Source organism: Chiloscyllium plagiosum, chromosome 5 (genome assembly GCF_004010195.1).
Source record: "Chiloscyllium plagiosum isolate BGI_BamShark_2017 chromosome 5, ASM401019v2, whole genome shotgun sequence".
NCBI classification, from domain to species: Eukaryota; Metazoa; Chordata; class Chondrichthyes; order Orectolobiformes; family Hemiscylliidae; genus Chiloscyllium; species Chiloscyllium plagiosum.
This window is the reverse complement of record NC_057714.1, coordinates 79,480,782-79,497,018: the sequence shown is the minus strand read 5'-3', so window position 1 is coordinate 79,497,018 and position 16,237 is coordinate 79,480,782. Positions and strand designations below refer to the sequence as shown.

The 16,237-nt window shown below is 38.5% G+C and overlaps 2 protein-coding genes across 2 annotated transcripts in view; one reads left to right on the top strand and one right to left on the bottom strand.

Annotated features, from left to right (window-relative positions):
• Positions 1 to 373: 373 nt before the first annotated feature.
• On the top strand, positions 374 to 7,418 carry LOC122550034 (uncharacterized protein C17orf98-like). Its single transcript, XM_043690453.1, has 3 exons — positions 374 to 1,658; positions 2,611 to 2,710; positions 6,416 to 7,418. Exons 1-3 carry the CDS (start codon positions 1,413 to 1,415, stop codon positions 6,571 to 6,573), a joined length of 504 nt encoding a protein of 167 aa, XP_043546388.1. The 5' UTR covers positions 374 to 1,412; the 3' UTR covers positions 6,574 to 7,418.
• A 1,135-nt stretch (positions 7,419 to 8,553) lies between these two features.
• msrb2 (methionine sulfoxide reductase B2) overlaps positions 8,554 to 16,237 on the bottom strand; it is a 60,439-nt gene continuing 52,755 nt past the window's right edge. Inside the window, exons 4-5 of the mRNA XM_043690452.1 lie at positions 10,478 to 10,625; positions 8,554 to 9,446 (exon numbers count right to left, since the gene is read on the bottom strand). Of these exons, the coding sequence (XP_043546387.1) occupies positions 9,339 to 9,446; positions 10,478 to 10,625 (256 nt within the window). The 3' untranslated portion in view covers positions 8,554 to 9,338. The remainder of the gene's footprint in view (positions 9,447 to 10,477; positions 10,626 to 16,237) is intronic.

Genomic DNA, 16,237 nt, shown 5'->3' with positions numbered 1-16,237 from the left:
AAGTCATATAACATTTTCATCAGCTAGGAGCACAGCGTACTTCTTAGGGGGCATCACCACCTCAGCTCTGTTATACACCAGTCACACAGCCAGCCATGAAGCACAACAAAACTGTCAGCTGCTGTCACTAGTGGTGGGAGGATACACGTTGGAGAGCAAATCCAAGTAATGCATTACTGTCTACAGGTCTTTCCTCCAAGATAAGCTCATGATAAATGTATTTCAGGCACAGTATTTTTCAGGCAATTTAGCATGGCCAATCCACCTGATCTGCACATCTTTAGACTGTGGGAGGAAACTAGAGCATCTGGAGGAAACCCACGCAGACACTGGGAAAATGTGCAAACTCCACACAGACAGTTGCCCAGGTCCCTGGAGCTGTGAGGCTGCAGTGCTAACCACTGAGCCACCGTGCCGCCCCAAATTTATGAAATGCGAATCTATTCTCTGTTATTTCTTGTGCTGAGCCAAACCATTGTCTTCAAGTGGTTTCCTCAACAGTTATTCTCTGAATACAGGTCCATGTTTAAAACTATCCCGTTGATCTGGAAGCATAAAAAGAAGTAACACTTTCAATACATAAATTGAAGTCTTATGCTGTATATACGTACCCTTTCCCAATAATTCACACAGGGTTTAATGGGCATTAAAATACATCTGGGGTTTACAAATACATAAATGGGTAAAAACAAATAGTTTATAGCAAATCGTCCAATGAAAAGGAGTAGTTTGACATCATAAGTTTAAATATGACAACCCTCAGAAGAATTTGAAGGTTAATGAAAAATTTACAACACCCCAGCAATAACGGAAAAAGATACAAGAGGCCCGAACCTTATTTAACTTCTGTTTTTAAAGTCAAAACATAAAATACTGGCAACATTCATCGGGCGCATGTATCTGTGGAATGGTTTCTGTGATTGGTGACATGGGTTGGACTGCCTCGGCCGCACGGCATTATTTGAACAGAATAGAATCCCTACAGTATATTATTATGAATTAATTCATCATATTCCCTTTTTTATTGTTTCTGATTTTCTTCTATTAATTGTGACCCTCTGAAAATTGAAACTTCTGCTGTTCCGATTTGGTTTTTTTTGCTTTTTGATGACAATGGTTTCTAAAGAAGAGACATCTGTGCAGTGCACATAGTAGTGTTTCGGGTTGATGACCTTGTTTGCTTTTAAAGTGTTAGTTTACTAATCTCTTGTACCTGTCTCTATAGCAACACAAACAAATACACCTTTACTTCCATTGGATAATCATTTTCCAAGAATGGTATGCTCATAATAACCGGATCAATCAGTTGGGTTGCATGCAGACATCTTTCTAAGGTATTTCAATTATCTGTTTTCTCCGGATTGAATTCTCATCGTTGTTAATAAAAACGAGTAAAACAAGCAACCGTCGCCATGGTGATGATGCCTAGTATCTTGCCACCTCGCTTCGCTCCCTCTCCTCCAAAAGCTGAGTTGAAACGGAGGGAGAAAGCTTTCCTCTTGGACTGTGTGGCAATCAGTTCGATCGCCAGAGATTATAGTTACTCGGCGCCCAAGGCCGGAACTGTCATCCCGCCTTATAACGCACAGAACGACCACCATGCACTGGCCTATTTCAGGACCAAGCCTCTCCCGCCACTGTTAAGAAAGACCGGTCAAGTAAGTGGACCACTTGAGATAGGTTCTGGGAATGTTATTTATCTGCTTATTTCTGATAGAGGCGCTGTATCCAGATCCCAATCTGCACGAGCAGGTTATTCTAATGGGCTGTCCATCAGCAATTAAGTTACAGCAATTGAACAGAAAGGGCAATTCAGAAACAGAAATGCATTCCCTTGGGGCGTCTTGGGCATTACTGACCGCAGCAGCATTTATTGCCTATGAGGTGGTGACCTGTCTTGACCTGACGGGTTAGCACTGCTGCCTCACAGCACCAGAGACCCGGGTTCAATTCCAGCCTCGGGTGACTGTGTGAAGTTTGCACGTTCTCCCCGTGTCTGCGTGGGTTTCCTGCGGGTGCTCCGGTTTCCTCCCACAGTCCAAAAATGTGCAGGTTAGGTGACTTGGCCATGCTAAATTGCCCATAGTATTAGGTGAAGGGGTAAATGTAGGGGTCTGGGTGGGTTGCTCTTCAGAGGGTCGGCGTGGACTTTTTGGGCCGAAGGGCCTGTTTCCACACTGTAAGAAATCCAATCTTCTTGAACCTGCAGTCCTTCAGTTGTAGGTACGCTCCAAGGTTTTGACTCAGCAAAGGAATGATGATAAATTTCCAAATTACAATGGTGTGGGGCATGAAGAACCCGCAGATACTGGTATTCCCGTGATCTGTAGCCCTTGTCCTTCTAGGCGATGGAGGTCACGCATTTGGAAGGTGCTGCTATGTAATCAGTACAGTACAAATGTAGATTTTTTTAGAGATATTGAGGAAGAGTCATAAAAGGGATGGCAACCACTTAGAGCTACAACCCATCAAGAATACTACTTCTTGGATGTAATTGGTGTATAGTGTCACATTAATTCTAAAGTAGTTTATTTTGTTTGTTGGCTTTGTGTTATGCAGTTGTAAATTAATTCTGCTAATTCTCTGCCGCCCTCACCCCGCTCCCCTAAGTCCCGTGGTGGGACTTCAATCCATGGTGTGACTGTCGATCGATTCCAGTTTCAAGGAGCTGCAGCAGGTTACCTGCGAACAAGAAACAAAAATGGAGCAGGTACAGCATCAGCACACGTGACGAAAGGCTGGCACAATGCGTGTGGGCAGCATCAGGGTGAAAGACTTTTGCTTTAAACTGGTCATTGTTTGTACAGCAATTACAGGAACAGAGTCAGCAACTGGATTGGATTACGACTAGGTGGAGGACAGGTGATTAAATAAGAGATGTAATTATATGTTCAGATTTTTAAAAAAGTTGTAATACAATAGATTAGAAAAATAGGTATGTATTAGAGACCCTGAGGGTGATTTTTGTAAAATGATTCTTCCAAAATACCATCGGGAGAGGACACAGACAAAAACTGGGAAGAACACACTTTTCCAACCTCTACCTATGAGTTGGAGATTAAACATCTGAAGTTCAAAGTTTGATCGCAGCATAGTCAATGTTGACAATGACTTTTTCTTTGCCTCTTATACACTTAATGGTAAGGTCCTAGGGAGTGTTGCTGAACAAAGAGAGCTTGGAGTACAGGTTCATAGCTCCTTGAAAGTGGAGTCGCAGGTAGATAGGATAGTGAAGGAGGCGTTTGGTATGCTTTCCTTTATTTGTCAGAGTATTGAGTACAGGGGTTGGGAGGTCATGTTGCGGCTGTACAGGACATTGGTTAGGCCACTGTTGGAATATTTCGTGCAATTCTGGTCTCCTTCCTAATGATGTTGTGAAACTTGAAAGGGTTCAGAAAAGATTTACAAGGATGTTGCCAGGGTTGGAGGACTTGAGCTATAGGGAGAGGCTGAACAGGCTGGGGCTGTTTTCCCTGGAGCGTCGAAGGCTGAGGAGTGGCTTTATAGAGGTTTACCAAATTATGAGGGGCATGGATAGGATAAATAGGCAAAGTCTTTTCCTTGGGGTCGGGGAGTCCCGAACTAGAGGGCATAGGTTTAGGGTGAGAGGGGAAAGATATAAAAGAGACCTAAGGGGCAACTTTTTCACACAGAGGGTGGTATGTGTATGGAATGAGCTGCCAGAGGATGTGGTGGAGGCTGATACAATTGCAACATTTAAGAGGCATTTGGATAGGTATATGAATAGGAAGGGTTTGGAGGGATATGGGCCGGGTTCTGGCAGGTGAAACTAGATTGAGTTGAGATATCTGGTCGGCATGGACGGGTTGGACCAAAGGTTCTGTTTCCATGCTGTACATCTCTATGACTCCTGTGGGAAGCTCTGTAAAGATGATATCTGACATGCATTTTACTTCATTCCTTTAATACTTGTTATTGATTATGTTGCCTTTATGCATGCACTTTGAGGACTGTTTGATGCAACAACTCCCTGCTTTAATTCATTTAAATTTTATTCAGCCTGACCAGTTTTGATATGACTCCCCTTTAGAACTTACATCAGAGTGGCGCTGGAAAAGCACAGCAGATCAGGCAGCATCCGAGGAGCAGGAAAATCTACGTTTCAGGCAAAAGCCCTTCATCAGGAATTTCCGAAACATTGCCCGAAACATCAATTTTACCCATCTAGCCTGCAAACTGCAAAGTTGATCTACGAGTTAGATTTGATTTAATTGAGAAATTAAATTATATTCAAGGCTGAGATAGACAGATTTTCAATTAGTCATGGGATCAAATGTTATGAGGAAAAGGTAGGAAAGTGGATTTGAGGGTTATGAGAGCACCCTTAATCTCATTGATTGGCAGAACAGCCTTAATGGGCTGAATAGTCTATTTCTGCTTTGACATCTTATGGTTGAATATTATGCCTCATTCTATGAATTGTTTCTTTCTAAAGTGAAAGTTGAAGAAGTCATATAACATTTTCATCAGCTAGGAGCACAGCGTACTTCTTAGGGGGCATCACCACCTCAGCTCTGTTATACACCAGTCACACAGCCAGCCATGAAGCACAACAAAACTGTCAGCTGCTGTCACTAGTGGTGGGAGGATACACGTTGGAGAGCAAATCCAAGTAATGCATTACTGTCTACAGGTCTTTCCTCCAAGATAAGCTCATGATAAATGTATTTCAGGCACAGTATTTTTCAGGTAATGTACTGAACTTAAGCTGAAGACATTTAAACATGGTCCTTGGTGATTTTGTGTAAATGGCACCTTTAATTATATTCATTGAGAAAATGTGTGACGATTAGATTAGATTCCCCACAGTGTGGAAACAGGCCCTTCCTGTCTCTATTCCTGATGAAGGGCTTTTGCCCGAAACGTCTATTTTCCTGCTCCTCGGATACTGCCTGACCTGCTGTGCTTTTCCAGCACCACTCTGATGTAAACTCTGGTTTCCAGCATCTGCAGTCCTCACTTTTGCCTAGTTGATTTCCACTTTAGAACTGCACAAACTCAACAACAAATCTGTCAAACATAACTTTTTAAATCCATTATCTAAAGGCTTCTCAAAATTGTTTGAGTCCACTGCCCGTAATTCTGTTACCTTTCATTATGAGTCCATGTCTGAACTGTCTCAAAATGATGCTGATCTGTTATACATATCCTTGGTCTCTCAATACTGATAGTCTTTGCCTTATTTCAGAAATTGCCACAATACTACTGGGGAGCTACAAACACTAAAGGAGTTCCTTCCTTTACTTGCTAATCATGACTGTCCTAAGATCTAGCTTACAGCCAAACTTAGAAATAAACATCCATCAGCTCCCAGCTGACTCACAGAGTATGAAACATATTTGAAACTCCAGCACTATATGGTCAAAATTTCAAAGATGACTTCATGTTGATAAACACCTATTAATTCATCTTAAGTGAAGCTTGATATAGTATTCAAGCAGTATTTGCAGAGAACAGTTGAGAATTACATTGCTCATTATCATTCAAACTTATCCAATGGGACATATTCCCAAATCTATCCAGTCACATAGCTGAGTTCATATCTCTAATCTAGATAAGTAGGAAAAAATGTCTGTGGCTACTTAGCCTTTTGGATTTCCCTAATCTATTTTCCAGCCTTAACACATCCAATGAATTTCTTCCATTTCCATAGTGATGACATAATCCAGAACCTTGATGACAAAGTTGTTTGCATTGTAGTAAGGACCAATGTTTTAACATGCCTTCCCTTGCTTCTAAGAGGAGGAATATGACCAAGTTAATAAAACTAGGCTAGCTTGATTAAAAAACGCAAATTGCAAATCCTAATATCAAACAATGTGTACAAAGATTAGTATTGAAGAATAGTAAAATGGATTCATTTAATTATGTTCGATAGCCTAAGTTAGTTTTACATTCACCCAGACGTGAACTGGATAAGAGCCAAGACAGGTAACTGGAAGTGGTCTTTGTTCTTCTCCAAAGCCTTGCTTAGCAAAAGAACAAGTGTAGTTCTAGTGAACATGAGTTTCTGCGATGCATCCAACCCCTGCAGTCTGAATACTGTGAAATTGTGCAGAATAGCAATTCTAATACAAGTCTGTGTTCATTTAATTTTTACAATGTCTGATCCCTCAAAATCCCAGATTTACCACAGGATGAAATAATAAATTACTTTAATGTGGAATCCATCACATCCAAGAGACCCAAAGATCCTCAGAACCAATTAATTACTTCAAAAGCCAACACTGTTTCCTGGACAAAAATGGCTTTTCCCCTATGTTGTCAGTATCAAAGAAAGGATTATCCTTACAGTACAGTGGCATAAGCAAAGATGACTGATATTGATGATGCAGCAGAAATGTAACAATTTATATAAACACTAAGACCATATTAAGTTTGTGTTTGCTGACAGGTCACTCCGCAGATCAAGTGAAAGGACATTCTCTGTTTCTCTCCGAAGTTAAACCTATATTTGGATACAATGGTCTCTATGGATACAGGAGGAATACACCGGCCCTGCGTAAAGCCCCTTCACCTTTTGGTGTAATTACCCGGTCTGCTATTCATTGAAAAAGCAAGACTGTAAGATATTGCTGCATTACAGTTTGGTGAGGCAGTGTTGGGACATTTTACACCGAAAATGCATATAAGGCTATGCCTTTTGCAAGTAGTAGCATCTAACACTTAAATCATTCTCATTGTTAGAAAGTTCTTAAGCTAAACTACAAATAGGTAAATCTGGTATAGCAACTCTCACTGATGAAATAGATCATTCTGAGATTGTTTTAGTTGTAATATTCAATAAAATCAATAAAATATCCCTTTATAATAACACACGGATATAAAAACCATTAAGGAAACATTTCTGTAAAGTTGATCTAAGAGTTAGATTTGACTTGTCTTCTAATTTCTACGATAAAAACAATTATAATCTATATTAGGTGTGGGAATGATTTTAGCCTTTGTTGTGTCACCCTTTGTGTTTTGCAGTTGTCTTCCTTTCAGATAACAGAAACTTAGTCTCAACTCAGTATTAACGCTCCCTAACAGTGATCTGCAATCGATTTCTGCACTCACTGCAATCGGAGATATACATTAATTTAAATGAAAATATTTTGATCTCTTCAATTAATTATTAAAATTCTTTTATAATCATGAGAACTGGTATAAAATGAAGGTTTGGATCTCATTATAGTGTTTTCTTTCTTGGTGTTACTTGTTGGAAAGTTGTTAAGACATTTTAGAAGTTTAAATAAACAATTGAAATGCCTTGCAATTTCATTGTGAGATTCTATAATTATATAGGTCTGCGACAAATGTGTGCATTGTTATGCTATAATCTCCTTGCAGTCCATTGTATTTTTTTTCTTTTCTAGTGCATCCATTTTGACTTACTTAATGTCTAAAATAAGAATTAAGATATTAAACAAAACAACTTATTATTTCTGTCATTTTGAGAGACATACCATTTTAAGTTGCGGTAACTTTAACTGAAAGAGAGAAAGGAGTGCACTTTGTCAATATACCAACTTACTTTGCTCTTAATTATCCCAAAGCTTGTTTAGACTAGACCTGCAGCAAATCACAAATAGTAGTATATCCAATGATATTTAAAACTAAAATAGAATGTCATTGTTGACAACTGAGTTTAAAAATGTGCCAGTATTCCACCGGCATAGATGCATTATTTGTAAAGGATTGCCTCAGATATGTCACACAAAAGGGATGGTGTGGCATTAGCTGTCTGCATATTCCAACTGAAGTTGTGTTTTGTAAAAGTAAATTGTATTGAAAAGAAATATTACCTTCATAAACTGAGAATGATTTAAGATATTTTTCCCCTTTCTCAATTACTGCTGAGGTTCTTACTACCCACCTATCTGTAACTCTTGGTTAAGATGTGGGCCTTTGGGGAGATGAGTTCCTGGAACCAATGCCTGAACATTTGGCTTTATTGTTTCAAACCTGAATCAGGTCAGCTAGATGGAGACCTCGATATGTAATTTCTGATCTCAAGAATTGAGATTCAAGAATTCAAAAACACCATTTCTTAAATTGGTACAGTGAAACATGATGGTGGAAAATAAATCCAGGCGTGCAGGTTTTAGCAATGAACAAGGTTGGCAAGATGTCAGTAGTCAGTCACAATAAGGTCATGGATGCAAGGATATTGTTCATGACTGAATGGACTTCCTGGAGAAAACAGACAACAATTGGTGATGTACTGGCAGAATTCAAAAGGTTGTAGTTGAATGCATATTAAAATTTTTGCAGTTGAAGCATTGTGACAGTAACTTTTATGTTACAGAAGTTACTTGCTTAGGAGTGATTAAGTGTCTTATACCAGATGTCTTACACTAGATTATTAAAATAAAATGTATTAATTTATACTTACCCTGCCTAACTGTTGCCTCCTCATAAAAGATAGTTCCATTTAGAGACTGGACAAATTTTAACCAAATATCATTCATAATAGCTAAATTTATGTATTAGATGATATTCACAAGCTATAAGAATAGTTATTTATATAACCAGTGAAGTAACAACTGATTTTCAAAATTACATAATACATTTATTCACACTATAAGTCATACAATTATCTCTAGTAAATCGAGGATTGCAGTCATGGATCCTCTTGGTAACTAGGAAATTTCAGTTGTAAGAATAATTTGAATAATACATTTGAAATTGAATTTTTGGTTTTGAATACCACATAGAAAATGTTGTTATTGTAAACAAGAAGGCATCTACAAGACTTCTTAAATATGGGTTACTTTAGGCTGGGAGACCAAAGTTTAATACTGAAAAGGTAAAGAGGAAATCTGCAAATTCAAGAAAGGCCCACCATTTTAGGCAATTCAAAAAGAAGCGAGAATACAATATTACAGCTAGGATTGCATTCTGATGAAGGATCTCTATTCAAAACATTAACCTATTATTTTATATCAGTGTATCACTAACATTTTATATTCTCTATCTGATCATGTAATATTTTTATGATATTTTAAACATTATTTGCATAAAATAAAATCACTATTAATTTAACATTAATTTCTTACAAAATTATATGGCTAGTGGATCAAACACTGTAAATACCGACAAACAATGTTTGCTTGATCTTTGAAGAGTGTCTCTCTAATACCTTGACACAAACACTGATGCATATAATTTGCCTTTTCTGTTAATGCACAATAAATATTTTGAAGTACCACTCAGAAGAAGCCACTAGGGAAGCAAACAGTGGTGTTAATTTATGGAATTGTCACTGCTGGGTCATCAGTCTAGGTTAAACTAGTTATTACAAAACAAATTACTATACAATGTTCTGTTAGAAATCATTCTGTTGACTTGGGTTTGAAAGTTAATGCAATGCTGTTGATGCAAAATCGATGTCCCGTAGGTTCTGGTCCATCATCAAACACATGGCCAAGGTGTGCATCGCACTAAATGATTGAAATAAAACAAAGTTCAGTTGGCTTGATACAATGCTAAGAATGTCCTTGAAGCAGTTCAATCTTTTTTTCTAACCAGAAGTATTATCACACACAACTGAGTGACTTTCCCATAACCAATATCACGGTAACATTTTTTTTGCTTTTTCTTTACAGCACTAATCGCCACCAGTAGTCATCCATGTAGCCAATCAAATATTTACAAGCATAGCCCATTACAAGCAATAAAAAACATCAAAATGAAGGGGAGGTAGGGAGAAAGGGAAGGAGCTAAACCAAAATGAAGTTGGAGTAGTAGTTAAAGCACTGTATCCCATCAGTGCCCACCTCTCTCTTAAGGCATTGAGAACATCGATGGACACCACATACCCCCTGTCCAAGAACTCCCCAGCATGAACATAACCACAGAAGAGGGGAAAGCAGTCAACAGATATGACCCTCTCCGCAGTCCACGCGGAGCTCGGACCTGTTTATAGCCAGCATGACCAGGTGCTCAAAAACTAAATTACCAGAGGTGCTTATGCAGTTTAAATATTAGTTTTATGGGGAGAAGCTCTCAACATCCTCTTAAAAACAATAATGTGCAATAACATAACATCAGCCATTAAAAGTAAACATTTTTATGCACTTTTAAAAGTAGCTGTATGTTACAAATTTGACACAGCTAAGTGTTATAGTTATGAATAGTGATTATCATATAAGCTTTGTTAGAAGAATACTATATTTGCGAAAAGACAATACTGTAACCTTCCCTACGGCCATCTCATATTTTAACCAAATACTAAGGGGCTTCTTTTGAAACAAAACAAAGGTATAAAGCACTTTCAATTCTACTAAGTTGACTGTAGTGTCCTTTCTAAAAGTTAACTTTTGGACATTCATCCCCTAGCAATCAACCTTTATTTTCATTGATGGGAAGTAGTTTTCCCTGATGATATAATATATATACACTTGAAAACTGGTGCCTTGCCATATGAAACTGGCATCACAATTGGCAACATTGGTTGACTGTTCATATCTACCTTTTTACAGATAACCTCTGTTCCAGTTGATCCCATAGAGTTATCTGGTCGGCGTAGTGCATTGGTGTTGGTTTCGTCACTGTCCACTGTACCATAAACTTGCCAGAAAGAAGGCCAACCAGTGCCAGAATCGTACTTGGTTTCAGAGCTAATGTTAACCATATAAAGTATAACAAATTCATTACTATCAACCATATCAATAAAGAGTAATAAATTTAATCATTCGCAAACAAACACATAAAAAGAGAACACAATAAAAAGAATATACTGTAATACTGCAATTTTCACATAAAATAAAGACTCTAAATAAATTTGCTGAAAATTAACTTGAGTTGTCATCATGCAGAATCTCACCACTAACTAGTGTACAGTACTGTACTGGTCATGTCATGCCGCTGTACAAATAATTTTCAACATTTACTAATAATCCAAAGAGTGCAAGTTCACATCGAATAATGAACTTGCATAAGTTTTAGAAAGCTGCTGGATTTTCATTTGATGGTTCAGTATCAGTCTGACCAGTACACAGTCTTCCACTGAGTAACTGGGAGTGTTTGGGCAATCTGTTTAAAATAACCCCTCCAACTGAGGAGGCATCACCCTCCAACCCATTACTGTACTGATTTCCTTAGAGAAACAAACCTATGGGTAAGAGGTCGATCTACATGTGGCTTCAGTAGTACGCCAAAGTGTTTGAATCTTAACTGGTCCCCAAAGTAGCCTAGCGATCAATTATATCAAAACCACTAGCCAGTGGTTCAACAAGAAGGCCCCCTGACATTTCCCTAAGGGAATGTGGGATGGATAATATATCGGCAGTCATAACCCAACAAAGCATTTAAAAATGTATCTGTGTCTAGTACTAAAAGTATATAGGATTTTTAAAAATGTATTTATCATATTTCATGAAATACTACAGCAGGGATTTGTTCCATCCATTGTGCTTGGAAGGGATTCTTAAAAAAAATCTATTAATATCAAATTCCTTTCTTTTAACTTATATTCTGTCAAGACTTTATTTTTCAAATATGTATCCACTATCTATTCAAAAGCTATTATTAATTCTGCTTCCAACATTGCTACTAATAGGACATTTATCTTATATTATCTACTGACAAAAAGATATATTTTAGCCTTTCCATTTGGTAAAGGTCTTACAGTTATATCCTCTACTAATTATATTACCAATTGCTTTTTATATAGAATTCTGGAACTTTCATTGACAAGGAATTACATTTAGTGAAGATGGAAAATAGATTGCCTTGTCTACTGCTTTTGTGATCAATAAAGTTTAAGTCAAACCTTTCACAAGATCTTTGGAAGTGTCAGCACAAAAAAGGCTATATAATACAGGGAGTCTCCATTCAATTATATTCTGAAACCAATATTTAAGCATTTGCACTTACATAGTATTAATTATATAGAAAATAATCCTGCACTTAACAGAATTGCAGTTAGACAAAAAAGATCCTCATCCAGATAAGATGATATTAGGGGTGAACAAAAGAAATAGATATTAAGAAGATTCTTGAAGGAAGTTAGATGGTGAGGTGAAGGGAGTTGGGAAATGACTTCCAGAGCGCTACATAGCTAAAGTGATGACTGTAAGGTAATGAGTTTGCATTTTTCCTGCAAGATATTTTTATCCAGTTTGGTAATCTGTGCAGTACATACTTATATGAATGTTGTTGTTTCGAGAATATAACTCTTTCTCTGTACAACTGCAGATGTGGGAACCATACATCCATATCAGCTGAATGCTCACCATTGACTTCAGAACCTACCATATTCTGGTCATTGTTTCTCTCTCTCAGGAATTTCCTGGCTCTCTCTATTCTCTTCTTTGTATTATTTTATGCTAAGAACTAAACTGCAGATGTTCAAGAATATCTCTTGTTTTATGTCATAAATGTTTTGAGATTTTTTAAATAGATTTTTTATTAAAAAGGAAGATTTTTAATATTTTTACAAAATTACAAAAATAATACAAACTATTATATTCCACTTTACAATATAATAACCACATCAATATAAATTTAAAAAAAACTAACTATAATCTATTCTACAAACAACCAGAACATAAAATAGGATATCATACACTACAAACAATAAACAGAAAGGCAAATAAATAACTAGATACATGCTCAGAATAAATTCTCTCAAGTCATAACAAAACGAACCAGCCGGAAATATTACCACGGCTAAACAAAAGCCCTGGACAGTATGGCCGAAATATCTGATTCACACGGATTATCCCTGGAATGGTAGGTCTAACATACGAGGAACGGCTGAGGATCCTGGGATTGTATTCATTGGAGTTTAGAAGATTAAGGGGAGATCTAATAGAAACTTACAAGATAAATCATGGCTTGGAGAGGGTGGACGCTAGGAAATTGTTTCCGTGAGGCGAGGAGACTAGGACCCGTGGATGCAGCCTTAGAATTAGAGGGGGTAAATCCAGAACAGAAATGCGGAGACATTTCTACAGCCAGAAAGTGGTGGGCCTGTGGAATTCATTGCCACAGAGTGCAGTGCAGGCTGGGACGCTAAATGTCTTCAAGGCAGAAATTGATAAATTCTTGATGTCACAAGGAATTAAGGACTACGGGGAGAATGCGGGTAAGTAGAGTTCTCTCTATTCTCTTCTTTGTATTATTTTATGCTAAGAACTAAACTGTAGATGTTCAAGAATATCTCTTGTTTTATGTCATAAATGTTTTGAGATTTTTAAAAAAGATTTTTTATTAAAAAGGAAGATTTTTAATATTTTTACAAAATTACAAAAATAGTACCAACTATTATATTCTACTTTACAATATAATAACCACATCAATATAAATTAAAAAAAACTAACTATAATCTATTCTACAAACAACCAGAACATAAAATAGGATATCATACACTACAAACAATAAACAGAAAGGCAAATAAATAACTAGATACATGCTCAGAATAAATTCTCTCAAGTCATAACAAAACACGTATTTATACAGGATTCCTCGTCCCGGGGGCCCCCGAACCAGCCGGAAATATTACCACGGCTAAACAAAAGCCCTGGACAGTATGGCCGAAATATCTGATTCACACGGATGATCCCTGGAATGGTAGGTCTAACATACGAGGAATGGCTGAGGATCCTGGGATTGTATTCATTGGAGTTTAGAAGATTAAGGGGAGATCTAATAGAAACTTACAAGATAAATCATGGCTTGGAAAGGGTGGATGCTAGGAAATTGTTTCCGTTAGGTGAGGAGACTAGGACCCATGGACACAGCCTTAGAATTAGAGGGGGTAAATTCAGAACAGAAATGGGGAGACATTTCTTCAGCCAGAGAGTGGTGGGCCTGTGGAATTCATTGCCGCAGAGTGCAGTGGAGGCCGGGACACTAAATGTCTTCAAGGCAGAGATTGATAAATTCTTGATGTCACAAGGAATTAAGGGCTACGGGGAGAATGCGGGTAAGTGGAGTTGAAATGCCCATCAGCCATGATTGAATGGCGGAGTGAACTCGATGAGCCTAATGGCCTTACTTCCGCTCCTATGTCTTATGGTCTTATCTGTGTCGATGTAGTTCAAAAAGGGCTGCCATGAACTATAAAATAGTTCCATTTTTGGTGCAACATATTCGTAAACCAAGGGGGATATATTCCATGACTATTCTGTGCCAATTTGAAAGTCCTGGGAGACCTTCGGATACCCAATTCATTAAAATATTTTTCCTCACACAAAAGGAAAGGCTAGTAAATAATTTCCTCCCATGTACATCCAGAGAGGGAAAATTTGGAGAGCCCTAAAGTAGGAACACTGGATCCAATCCAATCTCCGTACCCAAAATCTCTGTCAAGGCATTTGCTGCTCTGTCCCAATACCTCTGGATCTTATGGCATGGCCACAAACAATGCGTGAGAGTACCAACTTTGATTTTGCATTTAGGATATACTGGGGATACTCCTGACTTGAACTTTGCAAGTTGCTCAGGTGCCATGTGAGCCCAGTGAAGTATCTTTAATTGAGTAGCCTGAGTTCTGTTACAGATGGAGATCTTCCTGGCATTTTCCCAGATGACCTCCCACATTTCTAAGGAGATTTCCAACCCTAATTCTTGATTCCAGGTTTTATATAACCGTTCTATGTCCTTCGCTACCTTATTGCATAGTGAGTGGTAGACAGTACTGACCAAGGGCAGCCCCATCGGCCAAAGCACTCTCCTTTCCCTATCTGATTTGTAAGGATTGACTATCAGTGTGGTCTTCTTTTGTACAAAGTCTTGTATTTGAAAATACCGAAAGAGATCCTTGTTAGGCAGTCTAAACTTCTGGTGTAGCTGCTCAAAGGACATCATGACCTCCCCATCAAACAGATCTCCCAAACAGGAGATACCTTTGAACTTCCAAGTTTTGACTGTAGCATCGGTCAGCCCTGGCTGGAATCCCGATGTTCCCACTATAGGGGTATAAGGGGAGGTTTTTTGCAGGTTACCCTCATCTTGTCGCATTATCCTCCAGGCTTTGACTGTATTTAATACAATAGGGTTTTTACAGTAGCCTATAATAACACTCATCTTGTCCATAAATAGTAGATTGATGAGGGGACAATATCTAACCAGATTGATTGTGGTTCCCAAGAGACCCAATCAGCCACATAAGATAATAGGGAGCTCAACTGGTACCTCCTGAAATCTGGAAAGTCAAGCCCTCCCCTTGTGGAAGCTGCAGCTTTTCTAATTTGATAAAGGGGCATCTATAATTCCAAATAAAGGAGCCAAGCCAACCATAAAGCTTATGCAGCACCTGTCTCGGCAGCATCAAGGGGAGCATTCTCATATGGTATAAAAGGTGAGGTAGGATATTCACCTTAACTAAGGCTACTCTGCCAAGCCAGGATGTTGGGAGATCTTCCTAGCATTGAAGGTCCTGCCTTATTTTCTCTAATAAGTGCTTTATATAGCTGACCAAATACCGGAGTAATAAAAATACCTAAAAAACTTCTAGTGACCACCGAAGGGTAAAACAAGATGCTTCCAGAAAATTGGATATACTGGCAAGGCCTCCCAACGGCATGGCCTCAGATTTCATAAAATTGATTTTGTAGCCTGAAAACTTACCAAATAGATTGACCATTTGAATTAAGCATGGCACAGATGTCAAAGGATCACTTAATAAAAGGAGGACATTTTGTGCTTGCCCGATCCAACCTCCGGAGCGGTTATGCTAGGGTCAGTTCGTATAACTTCTGCCAGCGGTTCAATCACTAGCGTAAATAATAATGGTGAGAGGACAACCCTGAAGACAGCCCCTGCCAACACTAAAGCTATCTGAACTTAAACCGTTGGTGATCACCGCTGCTTTGGGATCATTACATAATACTGAAACCCATTTAGTAAAGACCTCTCCAACACTGAACCATTCCAGCATAGGAATGATATGGCCATTCTACCCGATCGAATGCCTTCTCTGCATCTAGAGAGACAACTAAACCTGGTATCGCTGCCTCCTGGCAGACTTGTATCATATTAAAGACTCTTCTAATGTTATTAGTTGAGGAGAAAGTGAGGTCTGCAGATGCTGGAGATCAGAGCTGGAAATGTGTTGCTGGAGAAGCGCAGCAGGTCAGGCAGCATCCAGGGAACAGGAGAATCGACGTTTCGGGCATAAGCCCTTCTTCAGGAATGAGGAAAGTTTGTCCAGCAGCCTAAGATAAAAGATAGGGAGGAGGGACTTGGGGGAGGGGCGTCAGAAATGTGATAGGTGGAAAGAGGT

Excerpts from the sequence above, each read along its gene's own strand:
- LOC122550034 (XM_043690453.1), top strand. The coding sequence starts at position 1,413 with ATGGTGATGATGCCTAGTATCTTGCCACCTCGCTTCGCTCCCTCTCCT. Across the intron at positions 1,659-2,610 it reads TGTTAAGAAAGACCGGTCAA|TCCCGTGGTGGGACTTCAAT; the intron begins GTAAGTGGACCA and ends CGCTCCCCTAAG. Across the intron at positions 2,711-6,415 it reads AAGAAACAAAAATGGAGCAG|GTCACTCCGCAGATCAAGTG; the intron begins GTACAGCATCAG and ends GTTTGCTGACAG.